General features: G+C 47.5%; 8 protein-coding genes across 9 annotated transcripts; 3 read left to right on the forward strand and 5 right to left on the reverse strand.

Annotated features, from left to right (window-relative positions):
• Positions 1-35: 35 nt before the first annotated feature.
• On the reverse strand, positions 36-4,749 carry LOC108157503 (fibrillin-2). Its single transcript, XM_017289602.2, has 4 exons — positions 4,599-4,749; positions 4,375-4,544; positions 215-4,314; positions 36-161 (listed from the first exon to the last, which is right to left on the reverse strand). The coding sequence occupies exons 1-4, from the start codon at positions 4,698-4,700 to the stop codon at positions 106-108; spliced, it is 4,428 nt and encodes a 1,475-aa protein (XP_017145091.2). The 5' UTR covers positions 4,701-4,749; the 3' UTR covers positions 36-105.
• A 1,496-nt stretch (positions 4,750-6,245) lies between these two features.
• LOC108157629 lies at positions 6,246-7,647 on the forward strand. The gene is made up of 5 exons (XM_017289768.2): positions 6,246-6,440; positions 6,565-6,657; positions 6,714-6,870; positions 6,991-7,124; positions 7,191-7,647. The coding sequence occupies exons 1-5, from the start codon at positions 6,353-6,355 to the stop codon at positions 7,541-7,543; spliced, it is 825 nt and encodes a 274-aa protein (XP_017145257.1). The 5' UTR covers positions 6,246-6,352; the 3' UTR covers positions 7,544-7,647.
• On the reverse strand, positions 7,541-11,870 carry LOC108157628 (carbonic anhydrase 2). Of its 2 annotated transcripts, none has more exons than XM_017289767.2 (6): positions 11,703-11,870; positions 8,889-9,001; positions 8,724-8,814; positions 8,380-8,648; positions 8,150-8,300; positions 7,541-7,956 (listed from the first exon to the last, which is right to left on the reverse strand). In XM_017289767.2, exons 1-6 carry the CDS (start codon positions 11,743-11,745, stop codon positions 7,700-7,702), a joined length of 924 nt encoding a protein of 307 aa, XP_017145256.1. In that variant the 5' UTR covers positions 11,746-11,870; the 3' UTR covers positions 7,541-7,699. The 2 variants fall into 2 exon arrangements, with proteins under 2 accessions (XP_017145256.1, XP_017145255.1); XM_017289766.2 differs by lacking the exon at positions 11,703-11,870 and adding an exon at positions 10,483-10,690.
• Positions 11,871-13,376: 1,506 nt separating this feature from the next.
• On the reverse strand, positions 13,377-15,814 carry LOC108156498 (large neutral amino acids transporter small subunit 1). The gene is made up of 6 exons (XM_017287994.2): positions 15,348-15,814; positions 14,337-14,850; positions 14,057-14,257; positions 13,824-13,973; positions 13,575-13,752; positions 13,377-13,512 (listed from the first exon to the last, which is right to left on the reverse strand). The coding sequence occupies exons 1-6, from the start codon at positions 15,791-15,793 to the stop codon at positions 13,451-13,453; spliced, it is 1,551 nt and encodes a 516-aa protein (XP_017143483.1). The 5' UTR covers positions 15,794-15,814; the 3' UTR covers positions 13,377-13,450.
• Positions 15,812-18,040, reverse strand: LOC108156499 (NKAP family protein CG6066). Its single transcript, XM_017287995.2, has one exon. It carries the CDS (start codon positions 17,957-17,959, stop codon positions 16,487-16,489), a length of 1,473 nt encoding a protein of 490 aa, XP_017143484.1. The 5' UTR covers positions 17,960-18,040; the 3' UTR covers positions 15,812-16,486.
• Positions 18,041-18,338: 298 nt separating this feature from the next.
• On the forward strand, positions 18,339-20,067 carry LOC108155603 (palmitoyltransferase ZDHHC16). Its single transcript, XM_017286525.2, has 6 exons — positions 18,339-18,488; positions 18,546-18,693; positions 18,753-19,062; positions 19,122-19,333; positions 19,409-19,734; positions 19,791-20,067. Exons 1-6 carry the CDS (start codon positions 18,445-18,447, stop codon positions 19,894-19,896), a joined length of 1,146 nt encoding a protein of 381 aa, XP_017142014.1. The 5' UTR covers positions 18,339-18,444; the 3' UTR covers positions 19,897-20,067.
• A 180-nt stretch (positions 20,068-20,247) lies between these two features.
• Positions 20,248-23,342, forward strand: LOC108155602 (cilia- and flagella-associated protein 58). Its single transcript, XM_017286524.2, has 7 exons — positions 20,248-20,356; positions 20,415-20,634; positions 20,694-20,983; positions 21,039-21,487; positions 21,545-21,861; positions 21,921-22,882; positions 22,939-23,342. The coding sequence occupies exons 1-7, from the start codon at positions 20,264-20,266 to the stop codon at positions 23,212-23,214; spliced, it is 2,607 nt and encodes an 868-aa protein (XP_017142013.1). The 5' UTR covers positions 20,248-20,263; the 3' UTR covers positions 23,215-23,342.
• On the reverse strand, positions 23,188-26,297 carry LOC108155601 (cilia- and flagella-associated protein 58). Its single transcript, XM_017286523.2, has 4 exons — positions 25,610-26,297; positions 24,926-25,543; positions 24,545-24,861; positions 23,188-24,486 (listed from the first exon to the last, which is right to left on the reverse strand). The coding sequence occupies exons 1-4, from the start codon at positions 26,116-26,118 to the stop codon at positions 23,264-23,266; spliced, it is 2,667 nt and encodes an 888-aa protein (XP_017142012.1). The 5' UTR covers positions 26,119-26,297; the 3' UTR covers positions 23,188-23,263.
• Between the last annotated feature and the right edge of the window lie 1,253 nt (positions 26,298-27,550).

Genomic DNA, 27,550 nt, shown 5'->3' on the forward strand with positions numbered 1-27,550 from the left:
GTCGGTTTTACCCAGCAAACAATTTGCAATTCGAATGAGCGAAACATCTTATCACTTTAAACTTTATTTAATAATGAGAGAATTGCGTGATCTTAAAATTGAAGATCAAGCTCGAATGACATCTACCTTATTCGCAGAAAAGTACACTCCAAATTCTTTTTCTGAAAAAAAAAAATATATTAAGAAAAAGTCAGATATTGTTCGGGTATCTCACCGTTCTTGTCCACTCGATAGCTACGCTTCTTGTAGATATAACACATCAGAAACGCAATGACAATGGACAAAACCACCGCAACGATCCCGATCGCAATGAACAGCCATTTCAATCGGTTTTTGCCGCTCATCTGGCCATAGGATTGCTCCCCCGTGCCCGATCCGTCTAGATGCTGGCACAGGTAACCGGCAGCCGGCTCGGCACCATCGAAGCAAGCGCACATTCCGGGAAACAGGCAGTACCCGTTGATGCACTCCATCTCGCAAATTGGGAGGCACAGAAGCCGTCCATCGTCCCCTTCGTCTCTGTGAAGCTTGTAGTTTGGCTCGCAAGTACACTGCTCCTCAATGCACGTCCCGTTCCAGCAGAACTTCTCGCACCAAAATAACAGATCGGGTATCGAGGAGGAAAGCTCTGAATCCGTGGATTCGTCGTACCAGCTAGTAGTCGAGGTGGCAGATCCAAGATAATCTGTGCTTCGGCCGTCAGCGAAATCATTCTTCTCAAGGACACACATTCCTGACGAGAACTCATAGACAGAACCATTCTCGCAATTACAAACATTGGGAGCGACGCAGGAGCCATTAAAACATCCATTTGGGCAATAGGGCTTGCAGGTGCCTTCTCTGATCCTGATGTAACCTTCGATACACGAGCACAGCCCAGGCGCCACGCAGAATCCGTTCTCACATCCGCCCTCGCAGATGGGAATACATTTTTTCTCACTCTCCTTTGCGTATCCTTCGATGCACGAACACTTTCCGGGAGACTCACAGAATCCGTTCTCACATCCGCCCTCGCAGATGGCAACACATCTCTTTGCACTCTCCTTTGCGTATCCTTCGTTGCAGGAACACCTTCCGGGAGACTCGCAGAATCCGCTCTCACATCCGTCCTCACAAATGGGAGCACATCTGTTCTCACTTTCTTTTGCGTATCCTTCGTTGCAGGAACACTTTCCGGGAGACTCGCAGAATCCGTTCTCACATCCGTCCTCACAAATGGGAGCACATCTGTTCTCACTTTCTTTTGCGTATCCTTCGTTGCAGGAACACTTTCCGGGAGACTCGCAGAATCCGTTCTCACATCCGCCCTCACAAATGGGAGCACATCTGTTCTCACTCTCCTTTGCGTATCCTTCGTTGCAAGAACACTTTCCGGGAGACTCGCAGAATCCGTTCTCACATCCGTCCTCACAAATGGGAGCACATCTGCTCCCACTTTCTTTTGCGTATCCTTCGTTGCAGGAACACTTTTCGGGAGACTCGCAGAATCCGTTCTCACATCCATCCTCACAAATAGGAGCACATCTGTTCTCACTCTCCTTTCCGTATCCTTCGTTGCAAGAACACTTTCCGGGAGACTCGCAGAATCCGTTCTCACATCCGTCCTCACAAATGGGAGCACATCTGTTCTCACTCTCTTTTGCGTATCCTTCGTTGCAAGAACACTTTCCGGGAGACTCGCAGAATCCGTTCTCACACCCGCCTTCGCAAATGGGAGCACATCTGTTCTCACTCTCTTTTGCGTATCCTTCGTTGCAAGAACATCTTCCTGGAGACTCGCAGAATCCATTCTCACATCCGTCCTCACAAATGGGAGCACATCTGCTCTCACTTTTTTTTGCGTATCCTTCTTTACAGGAACACATTCCGGGAGACTCGCAGAATCCGTTCTCACATCCATCCTCACAAATAGGAGCACATCTGATCTCACTCTCCTTTGTGTATCCTTCGTGGCAGGAACACTTTCCGGGAGACTCGCAGATTCCGTTCTCACACCCGCCTTCGCAAATGGGAGCACATCTGTTCTCACTCTCTTTTGCGTATCCTTCGTTGCAAGAACATCTTCCTGGAGACTCGCAGAATCCATTCTCACATCCGTCCTCACAAATAGGAGCACATCTGTTCTCACTCTCCTTTGTGTATCCTTCGTTGCAGGAACACTTTTCGGGAGACTCGCAGAATCCGTTCTCACACCCGCCTTCGCAAATGGGAGCACATCTGTTCTCACTCTCTTTTGCGTATCCTTCGTTGCAAGAACATCTTCCTGGAGACTCGCAGAATCCGTTCTCACATCCATCCTCACAAATAGGAGCACATCTGTTCTCACTCTCCTTTCCGTATCCTTCGTTGCAAGAACACTTTCCGGGAGACTCGCAGAATCCATTCTCACATCCGTCCTCACAAATGGGAGCACATCTGCTCTCACTTTCTTTTGCGTATCCTTCTTTACAGGAACACATTCCGGGAGACTCGCAGAATCCGTTCTCACATCCATCCTCACAAATAGGAGCACATCTGTTCGCACTCTCCTTTGTGTATCCTTCGTGGCAGGAACACTTTCCGGGAGACTCGCAGAATCCGTTCTCACATCCGCCCTTACAAATGGGAGCACATCTGTTCTCACTCTCCTTTGCGTATCCTTCGTTGCAGGAACACTTTCCGTGAGACTCGCAGAATCCGTTCTCACACCCGCCTTCGCAAATGGGAGCACATCTGTTCTCACTCTCTTTTGCGTATCCTTCGTTGCAAGAACATCTTCCTGGAGACTCGCAGAATCCATTCTCACATCCGTCCTCACAAATGGGAGCACATCTGGTCTCACTTTCTTTTGCGTATCCTTCGTTGCAGGAACACTTTTCGGGAGACTCGCAGAATCCGTTCTCACATCCATCCTCACAAATAGGAGCACATCTGTTCTCACTCTCCTTTGTGTATCCTTCGTGGCAGGAACACTTTCCGGGAGACTCGCAGAATCCGTTCTTACACCCGCCTTCGCAAATGGGAGCACATCTGTTCTCACTCTCTTTTGCGTATCCTTCGTTGCAAGAACATCTTCCTGGAGACTCGCAGAATCCATTCTCACATCCGTCCTCACAAATGGGACCACATCTGCTCTCACTTTCTTTTGCGTATCCTTCGTTGCAGGAACACTTTTCGGGAGACTCGCAGAATCCGTTCTCACATCCATCCTCACAAATAGGAACACATCTGTTCTCACTCTCCTTTCCGTATCCTTCGTTGCAAGAACACTTTCCGGGAGACTCGCAGAATCCGTTCTCACATCCGTCCTCACAAATGGGAGCACATCTGCTCTCACTTTCTTTTGCGTATCCTTCTTTACAGGAACACTTTCCGGGAGACTCGCAGAATCCGTTCTCACATCCATCCTCACAAATAGGAGCACATCTGTTCTCACTCTCCTTTGTGTATCCTTCGTGGCAGGAACACTTTCCGGGAGACTCGCAGAGTCCGTTCTCACATCCGCCCTCGCAGATGGGAACACATCTGTTCTCACTCTCCTTTGCGTATCCTTCGTGGCAGGAACACTTTCCGGGAGACTCGCAGAATCCGTTCTCACATCCGGCCTCGCAGATGGGAACACATCTGTTCTCACTCTCCTTCCCGTATCCTTTGTTGCAGGTACACGTTCCGGGAGACTCGCAAAGGCCATTTTCACATCCTCCCTCACAAACTGGCGCACAGGTGCTACCCTGCTTCATATAGCCCTGGTTGCACGTGCAGAGATCTGGCGCTTCACAGAATCCGTTCAGGCACCCTCCGCTGCAGACGGGTAGGCAGATCGACTTGCTGATGGGGGAGTAACCTTTGTGGCACTCACAGACGTCCGGCGCCGTGCAGTTGCCATTCATGCAATCGTAATCGCAGATGGGCACGCAATTCCTATCGGGTCCCTTCTGGTAGTTCTTCTTGCACTCGCATACATCGGGTGCGCGACAAACCCCGTTATCGCAGCCCATGCTGCATACTGGTCGACACATAAACGACTTAGATTCTTTGTCCAGCAAGTAGCCTTTCTTGCACTCGCAGTGATTAGGGGCCGCACAGACACCGTTGCCCGAGGCACAGTTCTGATCGCAGATGGGATGGCATGTCTGGCTGGTGGCGTTCAGCGAGTAGCCTCCGTTGCAGTTGCACTTGTTGGGCAGTACGCAGCTGCCGTTGGGACAGCCGCTGGGGCAGTGAGGCAGACAGTTGCCGCTGGCGGTGTCCAGAATGTGGTCCTTGGAGCAGACGCACCGTCCGGGAGACTGGCATGTGCCCTTGCTGCAGCCACCCTTGCAGGCCGGAATACAACTGTGATGGGATGGGAAAATCCAATCAGATCTTAAGTATATAATATATGGAGCTTCCTACCGATTAGAGGGGACATTGTTAAAGTTTTTGTATCCACTGTTGCAGGTGCAAACATTTGGTTTGGAGCACGTGCCACTCCCACAGTTCCGCTGGCAGGTGGCCACACATCTAATCTTTGGCCCCTTTCCCAATCGTCGGTATCCCCTGCAGCAGGTTTGTATTTTCCTTTCCTATAAAAAGACTCTATTACTGGATGTGGAAAGAGACTCCACTGATCAGCTTACCACACGCTTTCCATTCACACTGCTAAACCGCTTCACCTCGCAGATCTGGGCCTCTAAGAATCCGATAAGTAGAGAAAATATCAAAATTTTACCAATCAACATGATTGCTCAAGAAATATCCAACAACTGACTCTGATCCATTTAGAAATGTGACTAAAGAGGCCTTAGCAAAAATCAGAAAATACTCATAAGTTTGCAAACGCTTCTTGGTTCCCATATATACACATAAGCGAGTACATACATTTGTATGTATATAGAGCATCCGTTTTAATGAGACTTATCACCAAGGCAGGCGAATGTCGCAATGTCTCGGCATTATAATGAAACATTGTTCCCTCAGAAGAGGTCTACCAAGCTCATTTGGTGCGTGCAATTGGCAAGGGTGGGGAGAGGTCTTCCCGGCTTATCTCAGAGAGCGTGCGCTCCCCTCGCCGAGCGCCAAATAAATGCAATCTCAGGGCATAGAAAAGAGTTCTATACAATGGGAATATACAATATAACGAATTAAACATGCTCTAAAGAAATTAAATGGAACAGAAAATAGAGTATAATGATGATTTATCTACAATAAACTCAGAAAAAGTCAAAATCATATTTCCATAGAACGTAATAGATATACATAAGGCTTACGACTCACTTTGCTTTTAGATTCGTATCAATATAATTTTCATAGAAATTAAAATAATGAAGAATTAGCAAGCTAAAGTATTCCCTTTTAAATAGAGTAAAAGAAACCCACTCTCTCATTTGCATAAATAAATGGAAAATATAAAGTCCAATGCAACTATTATTTTCATTACAAGGCCATTACATCATCGTCGAGTGCGATAATTAAAACTGGACTCTACTGTAGTTTAGTCAAAAGATGATATTAATTTTGGCGGGAGTCACACATTGGATATCTGCAAGGGCAGAGGGGCAGACAGTTGACGCTGGCGGTATGGGGGGGGGCAGCTTGAAGCAGAGGAAGATTAAGAAGCCACAACCTCCGGTCAAATACAAAATATTCCGCCGAACTAGATTAACAGAAATCCACTCTCTCATATGCAAAAATAACATAAAATAAAAATAATCTAGTGATAATATTTACATCATAAACTGCACTCCATATATCCACTGTAGCTTAGTCCAATGATGGAAATACTTTTGGCATTAGTAACGTTGGTAATTTTCTCAAAATGAGCATCCAGATCATTTGCGGACTCAGATGTCAGAGGAGAGGCGAGGCTTTGGCCATTTAATGTTTTTATTATGGTCGTTAAAATTCAAGTATTTTTTACTTCTCTACCTGACTTAAGCAATTACGTTTACCTAGGTCCGAACCGAGTGATATTGCACTTTCAGTCGACGTATTTTCCAGCTTCTAGTACGAGTTCAAGTAGATATTAAATTAGCTTACCGGTTCGTTCGGTGTTCGGTGTTCGGTGGCAAGGTGAAGTCGCTACAGCTTCCCAGCAACAACAATGACTACAACGGTTGCTGCAAGTACTCGTATAATATAAATATGGAATACATTTAAGTAAACGTAGTAAATGAAAATGCCTCGATTCTGGTATTACCCAGGCATCACATCACACTCAATTCATCAATTGCACTCGAGTCGTCGGGAGGTGGCCAGGCCCCACATGCACATCGGATATATATAGGCCAGATAAAAGCCAGCTCCGCTGCGAGTTATCTCTCATTCGCCAACTGCGACTAACTCGATTAGGCGGTGACTTTAACTGTGATACTGACAGTGACAACTTTTCACAATGTACATAATTGAGTTACTGCTGTGCGCGGGCATGTTGATGACGCTTCTCGACGGCATCGAGTGCGTCGAATTCTATACGGAAAAGCGTAAGTGCATCGTTAATGTGTGTGTGTGTGTGTGTGTGAGGGTGTGACAAAGGTTAACTCTTGTCGGAAAATTACCTCAAATCATGTTGCACCTTGTCTAATGCGGAAACTGTTTATATTACAGCCTCTTACCTTGAATCGTGTCGGATCTATGAGCCCGAGTTCACCAACTGCTCAACACGTTCGATTCAGAAATTCATGAATCAGGTAATCAAAGGTGAGGCTACAGCTTATCAAAACTTTCCTCGCTAATGGAAATGTTTCATTCGAAAGGTATACCCGAGATAGATGAATCTTTTGGACCCATTGACCCCATGAAACAGGATCAGCTGGTGTTCAAGCAGGACAACAGCGATATTGCCACCATTTCGGCCAATCTCACGGAGATGCTGATACGCGGCTTTGGCAAGATGGTGATCAAGGAGAGCAAGTGAGTATCGATTGCATTGCCTTGCACTTGGCAACAGTGTTCGCATATCGAGAGCGAACAAAAGCTGTTTCGTAGAGGTTTTTGGTGTGGAACATTGGATTGATTTGAATCTTATTCAAGGGTCAGCAAAAAGGACTTTAGCTGGCTGACAAAGATCTACTTGCCAACAATGCGCTTGGATTGCAAATATAAAATGATCGGACGCATTCTGCTAGTGCCCCTCCGAGGAGGTGGCAACATGTCCATGGAAATAGGTAAATATATATCTGTATAATGGTAAATCAGTCACAGTTAAACAAATGAGCCTTACTGATATGTAGATGACCTTAACATACTGATGAGCACCAAGACACACCTCTACGAGAAGGGCGGTTACACCTTCTACAACGTGACATCGGTGCGGGTGAGCCTGAAGGTCGGAAAGGTGAAGACCAATATGGAGAATCTGTTCAATGGCCACAGCAAGGAGGTGGAGCGCGGCACCAATCAGTTCTTCAACGACAATTGGCGGGATCTGTTCGAGGCATTGCGTCCTCTGGTCGCCGAGACTGTGGAGCGGACGCTGCTAAAGCTGCTGCAGAAGGTGTTCAATCTGATACCCGCCAACTTTTTCGTGGAGGATATACCCAACTCCCTGGCCCTGTACGGCCGAAAGACGGAAATGATCGCGTAGGAAGAAGAGTGTTTGTTTAATTTATACCCTGGATGGTGTTCCAGCTGCTTACGGCTAACTGTTAGTGTAAAGTACGAGTAATAAATGCTAATCTTAGAAGGTAACCTAAACATGGCATGGCACAGTGCTCCTGCTACATCCGGCCACAGTTCGAGTTCAGTAGAACCAGTCGTACTTGAGATAGTCGCCCTCGTGCTTTAGGGCCGCAATCGAGGTGTGCCGCACGTGTCCGGTGCGTGCAAAGATTCGTCGATTTCCCACCGGCTGCAGGGTTCGGAAGTTGTCCACCAGCGCCCCATCTTGCGTGTCCGACAGCTGACGGAAGCGAGAGATCTGCTTCGGGGAGATGGGAATGGGATCGGAGTACAGGATCCAGGTGACGGCCTCCGAGCAGGGAGGCGTTGTCAAGGAACCTAAAATGAAACCAGAGACAGCCAGGGATTAATAGAGACGTGTCATCTTGGATAAACATCTGTTGTTATTGACATCGATTCGCTGTCATCTAATCAGTGGGCATTCAATTCCACTTAGAGCCTCGCCTGAATGCTAATTGGGTGCGCACATAGATGCTTAATAGTAGATGCCCCCACCCCCTTGGATACGTACCCTTGTAGGTGTAGAACTTGTCCACGTCGACGCCGGCTATCAGGGATGACAGGGAGAAGGTGACATTGAGGGTGGCCTCCTGGTTGGCGTCGGCTATCAAATGCAGATGACGATTAATGGTCACCAAACCCTGACCCTCGTCCTCGTCGAGCTGTGGGGATTCGGGTAGATTGACGTAATGGGTTAACAAATCATTCGCGTTGTTGTTCCCCTCTCAAATCTGTACTCACATTGAAGAAGAATCCGAGAACGGCAGCGCCATCAGGATGATTGAGAGCCTCCCCGATAGTCGCGTACTTCTTGTTGCGATGCACAATGTGCATCTCCATGGTGTAGCGGATGTCGTTGATGACATGCTCGGAGCCCCGGTTGTTCTTGTCGCCCCAGTGGAAGTGCAGGCCCTCCACCTCGTATTCGCCGGACAGCTTCGCCCCCCGAATGTAGGGCAGGAAGTCCTCCTCCGCGTTGCTCGCATTGACCTTGGGTATACCGATGGAGACTGCAAGAGCATGGGCCCATCAATCAACAGTCACTGGGCAAACGTCTATCTCTCTCTCACTCGCTCTCCACTTACCCGTGTGTCCGTTGTTGACCATTTTCAGGGGATACGGCAGAAGGTTGTGGTAGCCAATCATATCCACGGCAGGCATATGTACGGGTATGGTCTGCAAAAGGGATAATTACGGCCGATTAGTTGTCTTCTTTAGTGGGCTTACGAGGTAATTAGGCGGCCTCTTACCCGGCTCGTGGTGATGGCAATGGGCGACTGTGTCTTGCCGGCACAGTGGCCATGGTGGCGGGCCCAGCGTCGTTGGTTGGGCTCCGAGTAGCCAAACACATGACTGCTGACAGCTGGAAAGGACATCGGTAAAGGGTTTGGTTAGCAAGATGATCCTTAATGAGACAAAGCCTGTTCCCCCTTGGAATGGTCACCGATTAAAGTGTTTTCCCCATTTGCAGACACCTCGTCATCGTATTGAACGATCACGTGCCGAGTGTCTTTCACCCCACACCCATTTCGACCTTCTCGCGGATCCTATCTCTGACATGTAGGAGCACTTGTGAATTACGGCATAATAGATGGCACAGCAAACAAATATGAAATGTTTTTCTGCGGCAGTCAATGGACGGACAGACAGACAGACAAGTGGCTAAATCTATGGGAAAACAACACACAGAAGGCACAAAGAGCATGAGCCCCAAGGGCACGTTCTGGCCGACAAATTAGATATCGCAGTGTTGATTTAGATATATGTAGTATTGTACGATAGATAATAATGAGCGCAAATAATTTTCATTAATTTTCACAGCTAGCGAACGAAAGTTACGCGAACAATTCCATGAAATGTTCCGCTAAGGCGAAAGGAAATACTTGTTTAAAGGCTAATTTGCATGTGATTGGTGATAATTTCTGTTTGAAAAGCTTCGATCAAAATTAACATATCATATGACACTGTTTTCCATTGTGCGGCGATGGGGAAAGAGACAGAGAGAGAGAGGGAGAGAGTGTCTGCAGAACGTTTTGGTGTTGCTGTTTGTGGAAATACGAGTCCCAGTTTGATAAATTAGTTTAATTAGTTGGTTTATTTATTATAATATTATGAATATTATTTATTTGTGGCGTGCTTATCAAATTGGTTGGGTAATCAATTAATTCAATTTATTCTCCTGTCATCTATGACCATTAGATATTATGTCATCCACCAAGTACATATACCATTTAATTTCATTATTTTGTGACAAGTGTGTTGTAAACAAATTTCGCCAATAGATAGATACTCGTACTCGTAGATAAAATAGATTGTGGAGTTCGTACGCTCGTATAATCAAATTAAAGATTACTTTTAAGGATCCTAGAGATCTTCCGATTATAATCAATCAAATGTTATCTACATACAAAGATACCATTTACATGTTACGCAAGTTCCCATAATAGAACAATCTAAGCATTTGGCCGCACCATGTATGACTATGCTATCTATCAAAATCAATGGGTTGCCATAAAATGTACTAATTGACAGTTTCAAGTGTAATAAATACCATTCAACTGCTCGAAATTAGATTCGTGGAGTGCGTACTTATGACTGTTAATGCCGAGATCCCTCCCGCGAATGACAGGGGGAACCCGCCGAATCAGCCAACGTATATACTCGTAATAGATACGAGCATGAGGTGTCACACATCTGGCAATAATTAAACGACGAAAGTTCAACGGAATAGATATCGATTTATGGTCGCTATTTCTGTACTATCGTACAAAAACAATATGAATCACATTACATTACACATTAGAAATTTAACTTTAAGTCCGTATCCTTGAACTTAATAATTACCTTGAGACCAGCAGATCACCAAGAACGAAGCTTCGAATATTATAGCCAATTTCATGGTTGAGTTGATTATTGTTATTTAGATGTATCTATTGTTTAATGAGAACTGAGCTCCTTTTAAGCGATTGTAGCACCTTACGATCGGGTGACAGATTCTAAACTGCGCGGACGTTCCGTTTGCGAGGCACCTTCACAACTTCCTCAGCAGGCAGTCAACGAACTACTTGAAAATTCGAAAGCTGAAATCCCCGCCCGAAGCGCGTGCACCGCACACAGATACACTCGCACACACACACACACATGGACATCGAGGCGCACGAACAGCCGCCGCCGACGACGATCGATCGACCGATGGATGGATGGAGTACTCTGCTGCCTGTGTAACTCTGTTGGGGATCGGAGAAATGGGAAGGTGCAATAGAATGAACAAAAATCGAAATTGATGCACCACACTGCGTATACTTGACGTGGCAAGAGCCGCCTGCCGATAGAGCCTCCCGGGCAAAGGCCACAGACCGAATCGATCCCACGGGCGTGCGAGTGCGAGTGTAATTGTCAAAATCAAACGGAAAAATTCGTCATAATTCGCACCTAATGCCAATGGCAAACACCAGAGTGGTAACTGCTTTCGATCATTTTTGATAATATTTTGTTTTGCATACAATTTTACTGATTTATTTATTTGCATAAGGCCAAAACGGGGCTGGAACGGGGGTGTTCTTGGTGGTAGCCGTTACTAAGCCAACAAGTCGCGACAACGTCATGCCGAAAGCCGCTAATTGAACGCGGGGTCTTCAGAGCCCACCGAACATCCGTCGCCAGCAATCGGGGCAAAACAGAACAAATTCATTGAGCGTTTTTCGCACGTTTTACAGTTTTTACGCTCGAAAAACTCTAGTTTTTTGTGTGAGCGAGCGATCTGTAACGTCGCATTTACACTTGTATAGGAAGTTCGTGATCTACATGAGAATGTGGGAATCGTAAATGGCATATAGAACAAACTGATAGCTATTTATATCTTTATGATAGGCTATGCACAGCCACGCGAAGTCAAGTAGTTGGAATTGATCGATATGTCTGGGAATTTGAATGCCAAGGCTTACAGCGGACTTCCATTGGAGTGGGCCATATTGCTGAATTTGGGGTTCTTCCCAGGAGAAGTCTGACACTCAACCAGTCCAATTAAAATCGTTTAATCTCGTATTGCCATTAATTTTGGTTACCAGTTCTAGTCGGTCCGTTCAGCTTGGCTTTCCGCTGGTCCATTTAATTGGTTGAACACGATTCTGATTGTTTAGAGCCTCGCATCATCATCATTGCCCAAAAAGGTGTCAATCTTTGATGTTCGGCCAGCAAACAATCGTGTGATTATCACATGAGCAGCTTGGACAAAGGACTGCCCCATCATTATCCCACATCGATGGGCTTCTTCCACCCAGGCCAATTGATAATTCAAACTGCTGACAAAACACTGATCTACAGATAAACCACCTCATTATTTGCTAGATTACGCCTTCGAATCGATCAACTAAGTCAACTGCCACTCGGCAAATATGTAGGTAAATATGAATACGAGTGGTGGAATAATTAATCAAATATGTTTTTCCTTTTGTGTGGCGGCACAGCACTCACGTGCCTGCAATTAGCAACTTTTAAGTAAACTGTTGTTTATCAGCCACCGGGACTTGTGACTAGAACTAGACTAGCGATAGTCGTTTAACCAAGTAGTTACTCTCCAAGCATCATTGTGTATTCACAGAACGTACCAATAACTCAATTATTAAGCTATCATCAGAATCCAATTCAAATTGACGCGATTTTATGACCGATCTGTCTGGTAATAAGTAAATTCCCGATCCCATGCATATGCTTAAAAAACCATTAAAAGGGGCGCTTAAATCTGGCGCATACAAATTAGGCCAGCGAAACAGGCGGACGGGCACACATCGGCGTGTTCTCTCCACCTACTAGTTATGCATAGATTCGGCGCACCTGCGGGACGCGACGCCGTGCCAGGCATCCTCAATACGCGCTACAGTTTTATCAATTAAAAACACCTACATATATAGACGCGAACGCGGGGTCTGGTGCTCCGTATGGAATACTCTATCGGTAGCCAGATATAAGTAGTGCTGGCGTCATGCTGCCCGCCGCCCACGGACATGTCCGAAATGTCAGAGGGGAGTTTATTTTTGGCCAGAAATCGCATTCCCTGTCCACACGGGGGCTTAAAAATAGAAAACGTTCCAGGTAAACCACACATTGATTATCAGTTATAATTGATTAGCGGAGGGACGCTGTCGGATAGGATTTTGTTGCCCTAACTTTTACAATTGATTCCCTGAAGAATGCCTTATCGAGTGTTTTACCGTATCTCCTGGCCAGATCTTGCGGCATACTTTTGCGGGCAGCGCCTAAAAGTCACTATGAAAAGTACAAAATCTTTATTACAATTGCAAATAATTAATTAAATACCATAAAGAATAATTTAAATAAGGGGGGGACAAACATCGTGTAAAGTAACAAATTTCAAATGCAACAAAATATTGGTCAAGGAACCGCTTTAAATGGCAGGTTTAGAGGTTAGGATTCCAACTTTGGTAAATAGTTTTTGACTTTTGACTTTTTGGTCGAGAATTTACAAAATCAGTCGAAATAAGGTCTAAGAAGCGTTTTGTCGAAACTAAAAACTACTATTCGACGTGTTTTGCACTTAAGGTCAACGCTGTATGTAGATGTACATATAAATATAAAAGATTTCACTTAATTTCAAGAAAGTCACACGGTTACATATTGACTTTTTGCTTATTCTGGTTATTTTTTTGGTAGATTCACCGATTGGATGGAAAGTTCTTTCCACATATCTCCTATCAGCTGCTTTGTAAATATAAATATAGAAAAGGTTAAACTTTATCTCCACTGAGTCGTGATGTGGTCCATGTGATGCATGTTTCTGGTTTGTTATAGTCCCTTAGTCCTCTTTCTGCTCCTTGGCGGACAGGAAGAGCTTCTGGCACGTGTAGGTCAGAGAGTCTATAAAAGCAAACGTAATAAACCCGTAAAAATGTTATACACATGCGAGCGCAAGAACTCACCAATCGTGTGCTGCACCCATTTCGGTTTATTCTGCCACACGACTCCCACATAATAGAATGGTATGCCAATTAGGGTGATTAATACACCCATTCCGACCTCGTAGGGCGCCACATAGATGGGCACGACAACAAGGAAGGCGCAGACGACGACAAACACTGCGGGTATCCACAAAGAGACCTGTCCACCAAGCAATGGAATGGAAATAGATTATATAATATTCATGACTCCACACCGCTGGCTAAACTCACTTTAATTGGCCTCTCCATGCAGGGGCGTGTGTAGCGGAAGTATAGAACAGCCGACACCGAGAGCATGATGAAGAACGATTCCACAATGCTGCTATAGGTGATCAGTACATAAACATCGCTTACCACGAGCATCACAATGGAGAGAAAACACTACGAACGGGAGGGGAGAACAGAACCAATTACAAGGCAATTCCAATACTTCTTTTGTGCGCCAATTTGTGGGCCACACTCACCAGAAAGACCAGCGACGGCAGGGGAGTATAGCTCTTAACACTGATGTGGGACAGAATCGCCGGCATGTGGCCATTGCGGGCGCCTACAAAGCACATGCGCGACGAGGTCATAATGTGCACTGAGAGGCCGCCAAAGGCAGAGATGGCCACCATGACGGGTATGATCAAAGAAAAGCCACCGAGAATTTTATTGCCAAATGTCTGCAGAGAGAAAAGAGAGAAGAGTGTGTTTTATAATCCGCCTTCGATTGATGCACACAATTGGTTAAGTGATGCCCACCACAGCAATGGCATTGGATGCCAACATCTCGGATGGGGAGAGAACTGCCAGATAGGCCATATTGGCCAGCACATAGATACCGGTGACCAGAGGCAGGGAAATGTAAATGGCACGTGGCAGATTGCGATAGGGGTCGCGCAGCTCCTCCGTCATGAAGTTCAAATAGTTCCAGCCGGCATACGAAAAGATGCCCGAGTAGAAAGCCACCGACAGCTTTCCGGGGTCAGTCTGAGTGTTCTCGAAGGGCTTATCAAAGTTCTCCACATGGCCCATTAGCATCCACACCAGGCCAACGATAATTATCAGCACGAGGGCGGCAATCTTCGTAAACATGATGATGTTCTGCATCTTCGTTGTCACTTTCATGTAGTACGAATTTAGGTAGGTGAGGAAGCATATAGTGACGGCAGCCAGCAGCTGCAGGGCAATTTTCGGTATCTCGCAGGCGCTATCGAAGAATGGTTCCAGCACATAGGATGCAAACGTCAGTCCCATTATGGCATTCGTCGTGGGTCTGCAAAAACAAAAGAGAGAAGAGATAAGCAAATCGAACCGAATCGTTGGAAAGTTTACTCCGGCTGAATTCTGAGATTATCTCTGATCATTATCTTTCTCTATTGTCACAGACTTTAATGCAAACGAATGTTTGGTCTTATCGGCGATTCAAAATAGCAAAAATACCAAACAGTAAAACAGTTAATGCAACACAGACATGGCATGGTCCCCCACAATAAATCCATTTGTGGCGTTTCGATGTGTAGGTACCGTGCCGGTGATAGATTACAGGTGATAATGAATGTGTTTCTGTTTTCATGAAATCGCTGGCTTAACCTTGACAGACAGCACGCACTAACTACAAACTGGTTGTTTCCATGTCGATCGGAACCCGTGCCTCAGCCCGGCCCAGCCCGTCCCTCAGTGATCTAATCTGTTCCAGCGATTCAATTAATTAATTGACCTCATCTGAAATTGAAGCCGAGTGAATCTAATTAAACCAAAAGAGACTCTCACACAAATATCATCATGGCATCCCAGAGATACAGGAAAGCCGGCAGTGATCCGTATGCCTCGAAGATGTACGCGTAATCTCCGCCCGACTTGGGTATGGCAGTGCCCAGTTCCGCGTAGCAGAGAGCTCCAATCATGGACAGCAGGCCGCACAGCACCCAAATGACGAGTGAAGCGCCCACCGATTCCACCTCTCGGAGCACACCCTTGGGCGAAACGAATATTCCAGAGCCAAAGATGATGCCAAGGATGATGGCCACGCCTTCCAGCAGGCCCAGCTGTTTCTTCATCACCACGCGACTGCTGTCCGACTCGGCGGAGCCCTCGCGTTGCGGATCCTTGACAGCTGCTGACGCCCCCGCAGCGGGAACAATGCTGGGCGGATTATCAGAGCTGGGGGTGAGCAGAACCATTTCGCTGGTGGGCGACTGCAGCTCGTTGGAAGGCATGATGATGTGATGTGATGTCCGCAGCCGACGGCAAACACTATCTACGCACGCAACTGTCGACGGTCGAAACAGAAATGAACTACGGAGCCTCCTCGGCCAGTGTCCAGCTAATTGATTAAGCGCCGCAAGTAGAGTGTGTGTGTGTTATTTATATAAGGGCTTGTCTGTGTGTGGGTGTGTGGGCTGCTTCAATTGTCGTTGGAGGCTTATCATTCATTTACTCTCACTCTCGCCCTCTGCTTCTTGCCAACACACAACCATATTCTTCTTATCTGCCGGTTAGCGGACTTTGTTTTGCTCTGCGCTTCGTGTGTGTTGCTATCTCGCTTGCACTTCGAGGGGCACTTCTACTTTGCCGCGTTTAGCATGTACAAAATGCTACTTTTCCCACAAATTGTCGCTTTTCCAGATGAAGGTCGATGGTTGCTAATTAACTAATGCCGTTTAACCATGTAATTATGTAATTTTATTAGAAATCAATTAAATTAGGACACTTTTTTGCTGAGTTTTTTAACCCCACGTTTTCGGCAATACGGCAGTGTGACCATACGATAGCAAAATACAAAATACCAAAGTTTCGGCGGATGGAACAGGGTGTTTTATTTTTAAATGTTACATTATTTTTACACGAAAATCTGTTTTTGTTCTTTTTACAACTTCCGTCTGTTCCTTGGTTTCATATTTGCTGTACGTCTACTTTTTGTCCTTGGCCTGGAGCTTTGAGTGAATCATGTCCTTGAACTGGGACAGTATCTTGTTCTCCCGCTTCTGACGCTCCTCCTTGCTGAACATGGCCAGGGCCCGCTTCTCGTCCGCGGAGTACAGCTGATTCTCCTTGCGGATACGCACAGCCTCCATGCGGCGGTGCCGACTGCCGCTCATCACGTAGCCCACGGATTCGAAGTTGGCGATCTCATCGGATGTGAGGCCGATTTCACCACGACGCGGAATGCGCTTGCCATCGGCTATGTAGGCAGCCATGGCGGCTCCTTCTCCTGGCAGCAGTGCGCGTCCGAAATCCTTTTGGTTCAAGCTGCCAGAAGGGCGCAGTGATGGGCCCACATCCTCGTCGTTGTTGCCTCCATCCTTGGACCGTGATTTGCTTCCGCCGGACGATGACTTTTTGGACTTTGCAGCCTTGTCAGACTTGCGCTTCTTCCTTTTGTTTTTCTTGTCTTTTTTTGAGGCAGAAGACTTCTTTTTTGGTTTTTTAGTGCCCTCGGCCGTCTTCTCCAGCCACTCGTCCCCGTCCTCGCCCTCAGAGCTTGAGCTGTCGCTGGAGGAGCTATCATCGCTGGAATCGCTGCTCCCAGAGCTGGACGCCGATGAAGATGTTTCTGAGGAACTCGAATCTTTCTTGCTCTTTCTCTTCTTTGACTTTTTGGATTTCTTCTTTGACTTCTTATCCTTTTTTTTGCCCTTTCCCTTCTTCTTCTTCTTTTTCTTCGGACCCACGTAGGAGCCCTTCACAAGTTTCACATCGTCTAGCTCAGCCCGTGTAGGGCTCTTGCTCCAAACCTCTAGTACGCCCTCCTCGCCAATGCGTACACGTTGTTCGCGACGAGCATCGCCAGCTCTGGTGTCAGAATAGGAAGGCGCACCGCCTCCACGGCCTTTGTAGTTTGATGATCGGGTAGATGGCTCCGCTGGATCGTCCATGAAGCTTTTGCCTCCAGAAATCCAACCTTTGAAGGGATTTTTGCTCTTTTCATTATATTCCCTGAAGCGGTCATTGGGCCAGCGATCCACAGCCTTGGGCGGTAGTTTCGGTACCCTGGCACTGTTGGACCTGGGGTCACTGCTGCTCCCCTCACTGCTGGTCTCACTCGATGATAGAGAACGGGAGCGGGAGCGACGACGTCGTGGTGCTGATACTTTCTGCTGGGAGCGGCGTCGCTTGCGTTCATTTTTTCTACCTGAATGGGGCGAGCGTGAATTGCGACGAAGTCTGTCCCTCTCCTTAGAGCGAGGTGGCGAGGGGCGGCGATCCTGCTTGTTGCTCACTCGTCTGTCTGAGCGGGAGCGTGCCTGGGAAACGGAACTGTTCCTGCGACAGGGCGACCGGCGGCGCACCGGCTTGTTGCTCACATTTCTGTCGGAGCGAGAGCGTTCCTCACGCCTTTCACGACGTCTTTGTGGACTGCGACTTCTGGTGCGCGAGCGCATTCTAATTTGTTATTAACTAAATTGCTTTTTATTTAAAAAAAAAAAGTGCAAATATGTTTCGGCCTTTTTAGAGAAAAAGAAAAAAAACAACAATGTGACCGCTGGTTCCATAAAATATACCGTCTGGTCCTCAGAAATATTCCGAAATATACCTTCTCATTTTCAAAACATACCGATAAAAACAAACGAGCTTAAAATATTTATTTTTTTATACCACATGTTCTTTAATATACCTTTAAGCTGAAATTCAATAAATTTATTAATTATATCATTATGCAGATGATTTTTGCTCAAATTAAATCAATTGGTTCAAGGTATATTTACAGTATATTTTGAAAATGTGGCAGCATATTTGGGTATATTTCTGTGGATCGGACAGTATATTTTATTGGTAAATCCGCGGTTACACTGATAACCGCATTTGTTTATAAAAAATGCTATAAATTATTTATAAAAGCAGGAGCACATAAACAAACCTCCCCGCAATGGTGCGGATAACGTGGCGTGGCAACTCCACGCAGGAGCTGCTGTAAGTCGCATCTTCTTGCTGGAGGAACCGTTTGTAATTGTTTTGTTATTGTTTTAGTTCGTCGTGTCGGCTGCGTTGGTCCTACATGAAGCACTGCTGGCACTCGCTCACCTTCAATGCCCATATGAACAGCTCCTATGCCTCGGATGTGTGCATGACACCCATCTTTTGGGTTGTGGACAACTACACCCACTGCCTGGGACCGGTACACATGATAGAACCATATACTGCTAACCATTATGCTCATGCTGAATCCTCTTTCAGTTCTTTGTGATCGGAGTAGCTTGTCTGACCACTGCCGTCGTCAGCATTGCCTATTGGATTGGGTTCCCCTTTTGGTTGGCCAAGGGCCAGTTGGCCTTGGCATTTGTTCTAATCGTCGGCAATTGGCTGCTCTTGAATGTCATATTCCACTATGTGATGGCTGTGATCACACCGCCAGGCTATCCGCCTGAGGGTGTATTGCTGGTGGAGGCAGTCACCATGTGTGGCAAGTGTGTGACTCCCAAACCGCCACGGACCCATCATTGTTCGGTGTGCAATCGTTGTGTGCTGAAAATGGATCACCACTGCCGTACGTATATCAACTTTCAACCAACCCCCTGATCGCTTGAGTGTGTTCTTTCCACATAGCCTGGCTAAACAATTGTGTGGGTTATGGAAATCATCGCTACTTCTTCCTCTATATGTTTTACACCACGTTGGGTTGCCTATTTCTCATTTTGTTCGGCCTGGAGATTGGGTACAAGTACCTTTGGCTTGATCACGGGGAAAATTGGACAGAGCTCGAGCCCCTAGTGGGGCAGCCAGTGAAGTTTAACCTCAGTGGACACATTATTCCAGTGGTAATTCCATTAAAGAATCGCAGAGTGAATATTTAATGTTTTATCTATAATCTTTTTATCCATATGCCCTTGTAGACACATCCCCATGAGTACGATGAGTTTGATCTGCCACCAGCCGTACACAATCTGCCCACGCCTGTTCTGGACACAGATGCCCCATCGCCTGGCCGCCGAAAGGCCCTGTGGTTCATGGCCTTCACCAATGTGGCCGTGGTGATAGCCTTGGGCACTCTGTGCGCCTGGCATGCGAAATTAATCACCCGCGGCGAGACAAGCGTGGAGTCGCACATCAACGAGGCTGAACGCAAACGCTTCCTCAAAGAGCAACGCATTTACATAAATCCGTACAATTTCGGAGCCAAAAAGAACTGGAAAATATTCCTGGGCCTTGTGCGTGGCAGGTGAGAGTCTTAGTCCCTGCGGCTACGGACTGATTTTTCATTGAGTCTACTTGCAGATCCTTTTGGCGCACAGTTCTGTTGCCCTCGTGGCACAAGCCCGAGGGCAATGGCCTCAGCTTTCACACTGTCCACGATGCCTCCTTCGTGGATGAGTGGCCGTAGTGTCCTTAGGGACTTTTGTGATGTCAAAAAACAGTCAATTTAGTGGCATTCCTGCTCTTAAGTGCAATGTCAGTATGCAAATAATTGTGTTCCGTCTTCAGCGCGTAGTCTAGTGTATTAATAATTGATATTCCAAAGTTTCCATAAATATAGTAGATAACTTAAGTGATAGATTATCTTTGTTTCCATAACGACTAAGAGCACAAACGCTTCACTTGCACAGCTGTTTACAATAAATGACGAAATCTAATCAACAAAATAACCTGTTGTCGTTGCCCCTGGCAGCCTCTGTGCGCCGGTATGGCAACTTGTTGCCAGGACAAGGGTTTTGTCAATAACTTTACAGACGAGAACCACAAACAGGAAGATGTCGAAGGGTTCGGGCTCTGAAGATGAGCCGCTGGTGCCAGATGATTTCGATGATGATTTTTACCGAGAACTGGGCGAAAAGATACCAGAGGTGAGGTGTCAATGTCTTCCAAGCCAGAAATTCAATCTAATGTCTTTTTAATCTGCAGGCCACCAAAGCATTGCGACAAAAGGACACTCCCAATAATGCGGACAATGTGCAACGGCTGCTCATCTGCGGCACCCGGTACAAGAACGATCTCCGCATGGAGCGGGATCGCGCCCAGGAGCTGCAAAAGACGATCGAGACTCTCGAAGGGCGTTTGGAGAATGCCGCTCGTGTGAGTAAGCTGGACATGGCCACCATTGAAGAGCTGCGTGGGGTTATAGGTGAGTGCATCAAGTGTAGCCACAGAAGAACTTTCTACTTACATATATCTCTTTTTCAGAGGGTGCTTGGAAGCAGAAGGATGCCGCTCAGATACGGGAACAGTCCGCACAGGATGAGGTGCTGAGTCTGCGCGAGAAACTGGACGAATCCGAGCAAATGGTGGCCCATCTGAATGAGAAGCGTCTGGCCATGAGCAAGCGCGACGATGGCAAGGAACGGGAGCGTCTCACCGCCGAGATAAACGAGCTGAACAAGCGCCTCCAGATGCAGCGGTCCTGCACAGCCGAGCTGGATAGCACCATAGAGGGACTGGAAGCCAAGAACAAGGAATTGGTGAAGCTATTGGATGTGAGTGGACTCTAGGGAGGTTTTTTTCCGGCCTCAGAATCTATTCTTCGTTTAGGAAACCTCTACCGATGCCTGCAATCTGAAGCGAAAGAGCGATGCTCTGACCAAAGAGCTGGCCACCATGAAGAGCGATGAGACCAAGTACCAGGAACAAATCTCCCACATGAAGTCCGCCAACGAGCACCTAACCAAAGTCAAAGTCCGTCAGAATCTGCAGATTCTGTCGCTGAAGACAAACCTCGAGCACTTGAATACACAGCACAATGCGACGAGCAACAAGCTGGCAAAGCTTACCGTAGACCTGGAGTACACTGTCCAGGAGCGGGACAAGAACAAGCGAGCCCTGAACCAGCGCATTAACCTGCTAAAGGTGCGGGAGGACGAGCTGATCAAAGTGCGGCAGGAAAATGGAAAGCTGGCCAAGTCCCAGGAAACCATTGCCCGGAAATACGCAGGCCTGGACGAGTCCAAGCGTGAGGTGGAAGAAGAGAACATACGCCTCAAGTAAGTGGCAGGATTTTCAAAATGCATCTAACACACCCTACTGCTACTGCTACACAGAACACAGTTGGGAACCCAGGACAAGGAACTGGAGTCGATGCGTCGGGTAGTCCATCACTTTGAGAAGCACAACGAGAATCTCACCAAGGAGCGGGATGTTTTGCGCAGGGACCTGCAGGCGGAGCATCAACAGCTGGAGCAGATCACCGCCCAGCATCAGGAGTCACAGCACGAGGTGCGTGCCCTAACGGACACCATCACCACCATGGACATCAGGCTGAAGAAGCTCAACGAGGACGCCAACAAGTTGAAGAAGGAGAAGACCAAGAAGCTGGATGAAATCCAACACTGGATTGATAAGCTGGATGCCTTTCAGAGTAAATGTTGTCCCAATCTGTCCTGATTTGCTTCTAAGACATGCTTCCCCTCTATTCAGACGAAATGCGGTTGAAGGAGAACTACGAGATCGAACTAAAGCGCACTATTAGCGATCTGGAGGCCAGGTGTTCCAAGTTTCAGCAGCAGCACGACGTCTTGGCCAACGAGCGGCAGAGTCTGCAGCGGAATCTCCAGCTGGCCGACGATGATCGACAGAAACTGCGCGACCAGCTGGTCAATCTGCAGTCGCACATCGAGAAGCTAAAGGGAAAGATCTCCTATCGGGATGGGGAGCTGAACAAGCTGCAGCTGCAGATCGATCGCATGGAGAAGGAGCGCCGACTGCTGCGGAACGAGGTGCGACAGGCGCAGCTGGGGCAGCAGCACACGAAGGCCGAGCTGCTGGACAAGCGGAAGGAGAACGATCGCCATGCCAAGTCACTGCAGGAGGACGAGCAGCGATTGTCGCGCCTGCGCAAGGATGTGGACAACCTGATGAACGAGAAGAATGCCATTAGTGCGGCACTGACCAAGCGCAACGAGGAGTACGATCGACTGAAGCACACGCTGGAAAACCTGCAGACGGTCTACGACCAGGCGGAGCGTCAGTGCAGCCAGTGCCAGGACGATATGCGGCTGATGGGCGTGGAGATCAAGAATTTACGCACCGAACGCGATGTGCTGCGTGCCGATCGCGAGAGTGCAGCCGACTTGCGGCAGGAGCTTCTGCAAATGCATCGCATGCTTAATCAGGAGCGCATCAAGGCTCGCGCCCTGCAGGACGAAATGGTCACGCCGATGAATGTGCACCGCTGGCGTCTGCTCAGCGGCAAGGATCCCGAGAAAATGGATCTGCTCGAACGCATTCGGATCCTGCGCAAGCAGCTACTCTCCCAAAACGTGGCCGCCCTGGAGCATGAGCGGGCCCTCAACGAGGCCCAGCAGCTGTATGCGGCCCTGAAAGAGTTTATGCTGAAGCTGCCCAGCCACAAGGTGCGAGCGGAGTTGAACAGCGTCAAGGTGGGTGGGAAACTCCACTTGAATCTATCCATAATCCATTAAATCTTTCCTTTCAGGCCACGCTATCCGCCAAGGAGCGTAAGCTGAGGGTTCTCAAAGCAGAGCTGAGTGTCAAGGAGGCGGACGAGAAGTCCAATGTCGTGAAGCTGGAGGAAATGCGCCTCAATCTGGCGATGACCAAGACACAGTTGCTGGAGGAGAAGAAACGCAAGCAAAAGCTGCTGGAAGAACGCCAGATCCTAGAGCAAATGCAGGCCCATTGCTACTCGGCGCCCCCACAGCTGCCACGAACACTGGGAGCGGGCTTTAAGATGGTCACCACCTTGCTTTAATCACGAGTTACGAGCTGGAGCCGGCTGGAGCAGCACACACAATAAAACCTCAGCTGCCATCGACACTCAGTTTTCTTTTCTTGCAGTCGCCATAGGCGGAAACGGAGGATTTCTCGGCGTAGTACTGCTCCGTGTACTTCTCCAGGCAGCGCTTGTGGACGGTTTCAAGATTTGCTTGGCTCTGGCCCTCTTGCTTCATTTTGGTCTGGCACTCCTTGATGAGACAGTCGCGGCTCTTCAGATCGATCTCGTTGATTATCAGCTCGGCCTTGATGACCCGCAACTGGTTTCTCTGCTGACGATTGATGCGCTGCTGGGTGCAGAGCTTCTCCCGGACACTGGGATCCGGCATGTGCTTGATGCGCGCCTTGAAGGTCTCGAACAATCGCTCCGAATCTTGCAGCTTGTTGGCCATATTCAGGCGTTCCACACTGAGGCGCATGTTGCGCTTGAGCAGGGCCTGGATCTTGCGTATGAGCTCGTAGCGTCGGGGCTCCTTGCCGAGTATCACGCGCCAGCGATGAATGTGCAAGGGACTGGCCATCTCCGATGTGAAGGCAGAGATACGTACGCGCTCCTGCATGAGCTGTCGCTCCAGCCGCACCACATCCTGACGCATGGCCGCCCTGTTGCCCACCTCCCGCTGCATGCACTGGTGGGACATTCGCAAGTTCACAATCTCCATTTTGAGCAGGCGAATGTCCTCCAGCCGCTGATTGTACTGCGACGTGCCCCTATCGATGGCCGACTGCATGATGGACTCCTTCTCGCGCAGCAGCCGCACCTCGTCGTTGCGCCTCACCATCTGCAGGCCCACCAGGCTCTTCTCCTTGTTCACCTCGTCCAGGGAGCAGGAGATTTGCTTGAAGCGCTTCTCGTCCTCGTCTATCGTGTGCTGTGCCTGCTCGAATCGGATCTTCATTTCGTGCAGATCGACGCGCGTGTTGCTCAGCAGCCGGTCTTTCCCGTGGATCTCGTTCTGCTTCTGCTTGACGGTGCTCTTCAGCTGATCGATCTGATTACTCAGCGAGGAGATCTCCTTCTCGTTCGAGGCCACCGTGCCAGTTAGCTGGTTGATCTGGTGCGTCAGCCGCGTCACAGAGGCCTGCAGTATCTGTCGATCGCGCGAGCACAGGTCCATCGTTTTGAGCAGCATCACTCGTTCCGAGTGGGCGATCTCCATTTGCTTCTTGGCATTCATGTAATCCTGATGCTTGCGCTGCAGCTCTTCTTGGATAAACTCCAGTCGCTCGGTCTTTATCTGCAGCGTCTCTACGAAAGGAGGTTTTAATGGGTTCCTAAGATCCCAGAAGTCACTTAAATGCCTCACCTTCTATGCCCTCGATCTTCTTGTGCGCTTCATTGATCTCCACGGCCAGCTCTCGCTTCTCCCGGGTAATCCTCTGCACCGTCAGTTCCTTCTCGTCCAGCTTCTTGTTGGCCCGCAAGAGGTCGACATTCACATCCTGAAGTTGAGATCGAATAGAGGCCATTCCATGACGTAGTCCGGCGACCACATCATTAATGCGAACAATCTCCAGTTGTAGCTTGCCCCGGGCGCGGTTAATGTCGTCCTTCTGCTGGGTAATCTCATCCAGCTTGGCCATCGTTATTGATTGCTTCTTCTCCATGGCTTTGATCTCGTTGCTGGCAACAGAGTGAGGAAGGGAGGATCATTAGGGTGGTATCCACCCTGGAAGAGGAGACTTACTCTTTAACTATGATCTGATCATTCAAGTCGGAGTTCTTTTTGACAAGCTGAATGAAGCGACGTTCCAGCAGCACGGCATCGTCGGTTTTCTTTTTCAGATCGCGATCAACGTTGCGCCGATAGGCCTCCAGCTCTTCATTGTCCCGGCGAAGGGCATTGTTCATGTCCTCCGATAGCTTGAGGTTCATCACCAGACGGTTCTTCTCCTCCTGCTTGTGGTGGAATGTCCTGCTCACCGTATAGTTCTCGCGGGAGAGACGTTCATTGGTCAACTTGAGCCTGTCGTTCATGGCCATCACTTCGGACTTTTCCTTTTCGATGTACTTTAATATATGCAGGGTCTGCAGGGCTGCATCCAGTTCCTTCTGCATTGACATAATTCTCTCCTCGTATACCTCGCAGTCCTTGCGATGCTTGGATATAACCTTGAAGCTGTCGGACTCCAATATCTTGAGGCGAAACTGCTGGCCAGCGATGGTCTCGCGCAGCGACTGGATCACCGAGTCCAGAGTTTCGGAGTAAATGCGATTCAGTTCCAAACGTTTCTGATAATCCTTCAATTCACCTGCCACACGGTCGCGTTCTCTGTAGACCATGCCACGGATGCGGGTCTCCTTCCTGAAAATCGCACAAGGAGAATCCTTAGAAAGGACACTCTTCTTGGATATTTTTCAGTTAACCTACTGACTGAGACGATTCTCCTGGGCCTCGGCCCTTGTGAGACGTGGTGCGCCTTGAACGAGCGTCGATAGTTGATCCTGCATGAGGGCCTCCCGATGCTTCACTGCGTCCGTGGTCCGCCAGGAGTCGGCCAGGGCCTCACGCAGCTTCTCCATCATCGCCTCCGATATGGCCGTTGTCCGCAGGGCCAGGTCCAGCTTCTCGTCTGCCATCACCACCTTCACGTGCATGGCCACGCCGTTTTCCACCTCACTGACATAGCGGGAATGGATCCTCGCCAGAATATCCACATATCGTTTGACCTTGGACGCCACGGAGTTTTGCCGCGCCGACAGGTGCTGCACAAGCTGATAGGATGTGGCAAAGAATTCCTCGTCTAAATCTTCAATGAGATCGAGCTGCGCGACCTCCAGTTTGTCCGGAAACAGCTCTTCCAATGGCACCTCTGGCTCTTCCGGGACGACGACTTTGGTAGACCGGGTTTTGGAAGCATTGCGCTTTCGGGCGGACATTTCTCGGCAATGAACGGGGTGGAAACAAAATCAAAGAAATGGACGAATTGAATGCACAAAAGGTGCAAACGCAACGAAAGAGTGTGGGTGGGGTGTGTGTGTGTAAGAAGGGAAAAATAAGCTCCCCTTGCAATTGAAACGAATAGTGTAATGAATGAATTCAAACTAAATCAATACCAACTACATGATTCTGATGTATTCAGAGAGGTCTACTAGACCTCTTCAGGGATGTTTCCCTGTTTAGCGATTATCCTTTTAGCCCAAGATAATTATTTGTAAGTCCAGAAAGATGATGACCTGAAATCCTGAGAGATAATTCTTGGCTTGTACAACTTTTGAAGACTCTCATCTACTAGATTCCCAAATATTATTACAATCGATGTTGATAGTCAGAATGCAGAAAATGGATTTCCAGCGTGACTGATTCTCACGCCTCACACTCTTTTTTTCTCTCTCTCTTCCAGTGTGACTTAGCTTAGCTTTCCACTCATTCTATCCAACGCTGTCTCTTTGCCAGTGAGACTTGTACTTGTACGTGACAGACTACTGCTCTAACCTCACAATATGTTAGGTTAGGTTAGGTAACCCTCACCTAACCTTACAATATGTATCCCCAATAATATCGTTTGGTTTATGGCAATGGGTATTCCATTCCTGAAGATCTTATAGATCTAAAACAGCGGTGGGCACGCTTCGAGTTAAGCCTCGTCCTGTAAACAACATGTATATTGTTTTTGTATGTAGTATTCTTACAATGAAAACTGCTCACAAGTTAGAAGCATAGATGTGATCCACAACACAATAAAAACGCTTTTTCTTTTTTGATTTTATTTAAGCATAAAATTGCATATATTTCTTAAACAGAGATGTTTACAGATTATTTCGTTTTGTTACACTTTTTTTGTTGTTTTGTTTTATACAAGTTTGGATCAGAAAATATATATATATTGTATTGTATATATGTATCTTTAGTGGTACTGGATACTGGATACTCGGTTACTATTTATTGTTTTGAAATACTTTTGAAATTTAAGGACTCCATATTCCGATTACACACAGATACAGATTACGGATTACACGACAACCATACAATATGCCATCGAAAGTCAAGAAAGAGGTGAACGAACGAACGAACTAACGCGTTTTACAAATAAAATAATTAATACATACGAAAATTACGATAAATCACAAAAAATGTTTCGCAAATTTTTGCTACAATTAACGGCTACTATCATCGCGTGATCATCCTATATATACTTCATCGAATCAATGCTAGAAAAATATACACTTATACGATATACGATATATATATTTATATATTTGTCCCGATATATATCGTAGGACCTTGGCTAGTGACAAAAAGATTTGCAATGTTTTAAAGCTAGAGCTAGGTGCTCCCGTAAGCCCTCAATAAACAGAAACAGCAACAGAA

Source organism: Drosophila miranda, chromosome 2 (assembly GCF_003369915.1).
Source record: "Drosophila miranda strain MSH22 chromosome 2, D.miranda_PacBio2.1, whole genome shotgun sequence".
NCBI classification, from domain to species: domain Eukaryota; kingdom Metazoa; phylum Arthropoda; class Insecta; order Diptera; family Drosophilidae; genus Drosophila; species Drosophila miranda.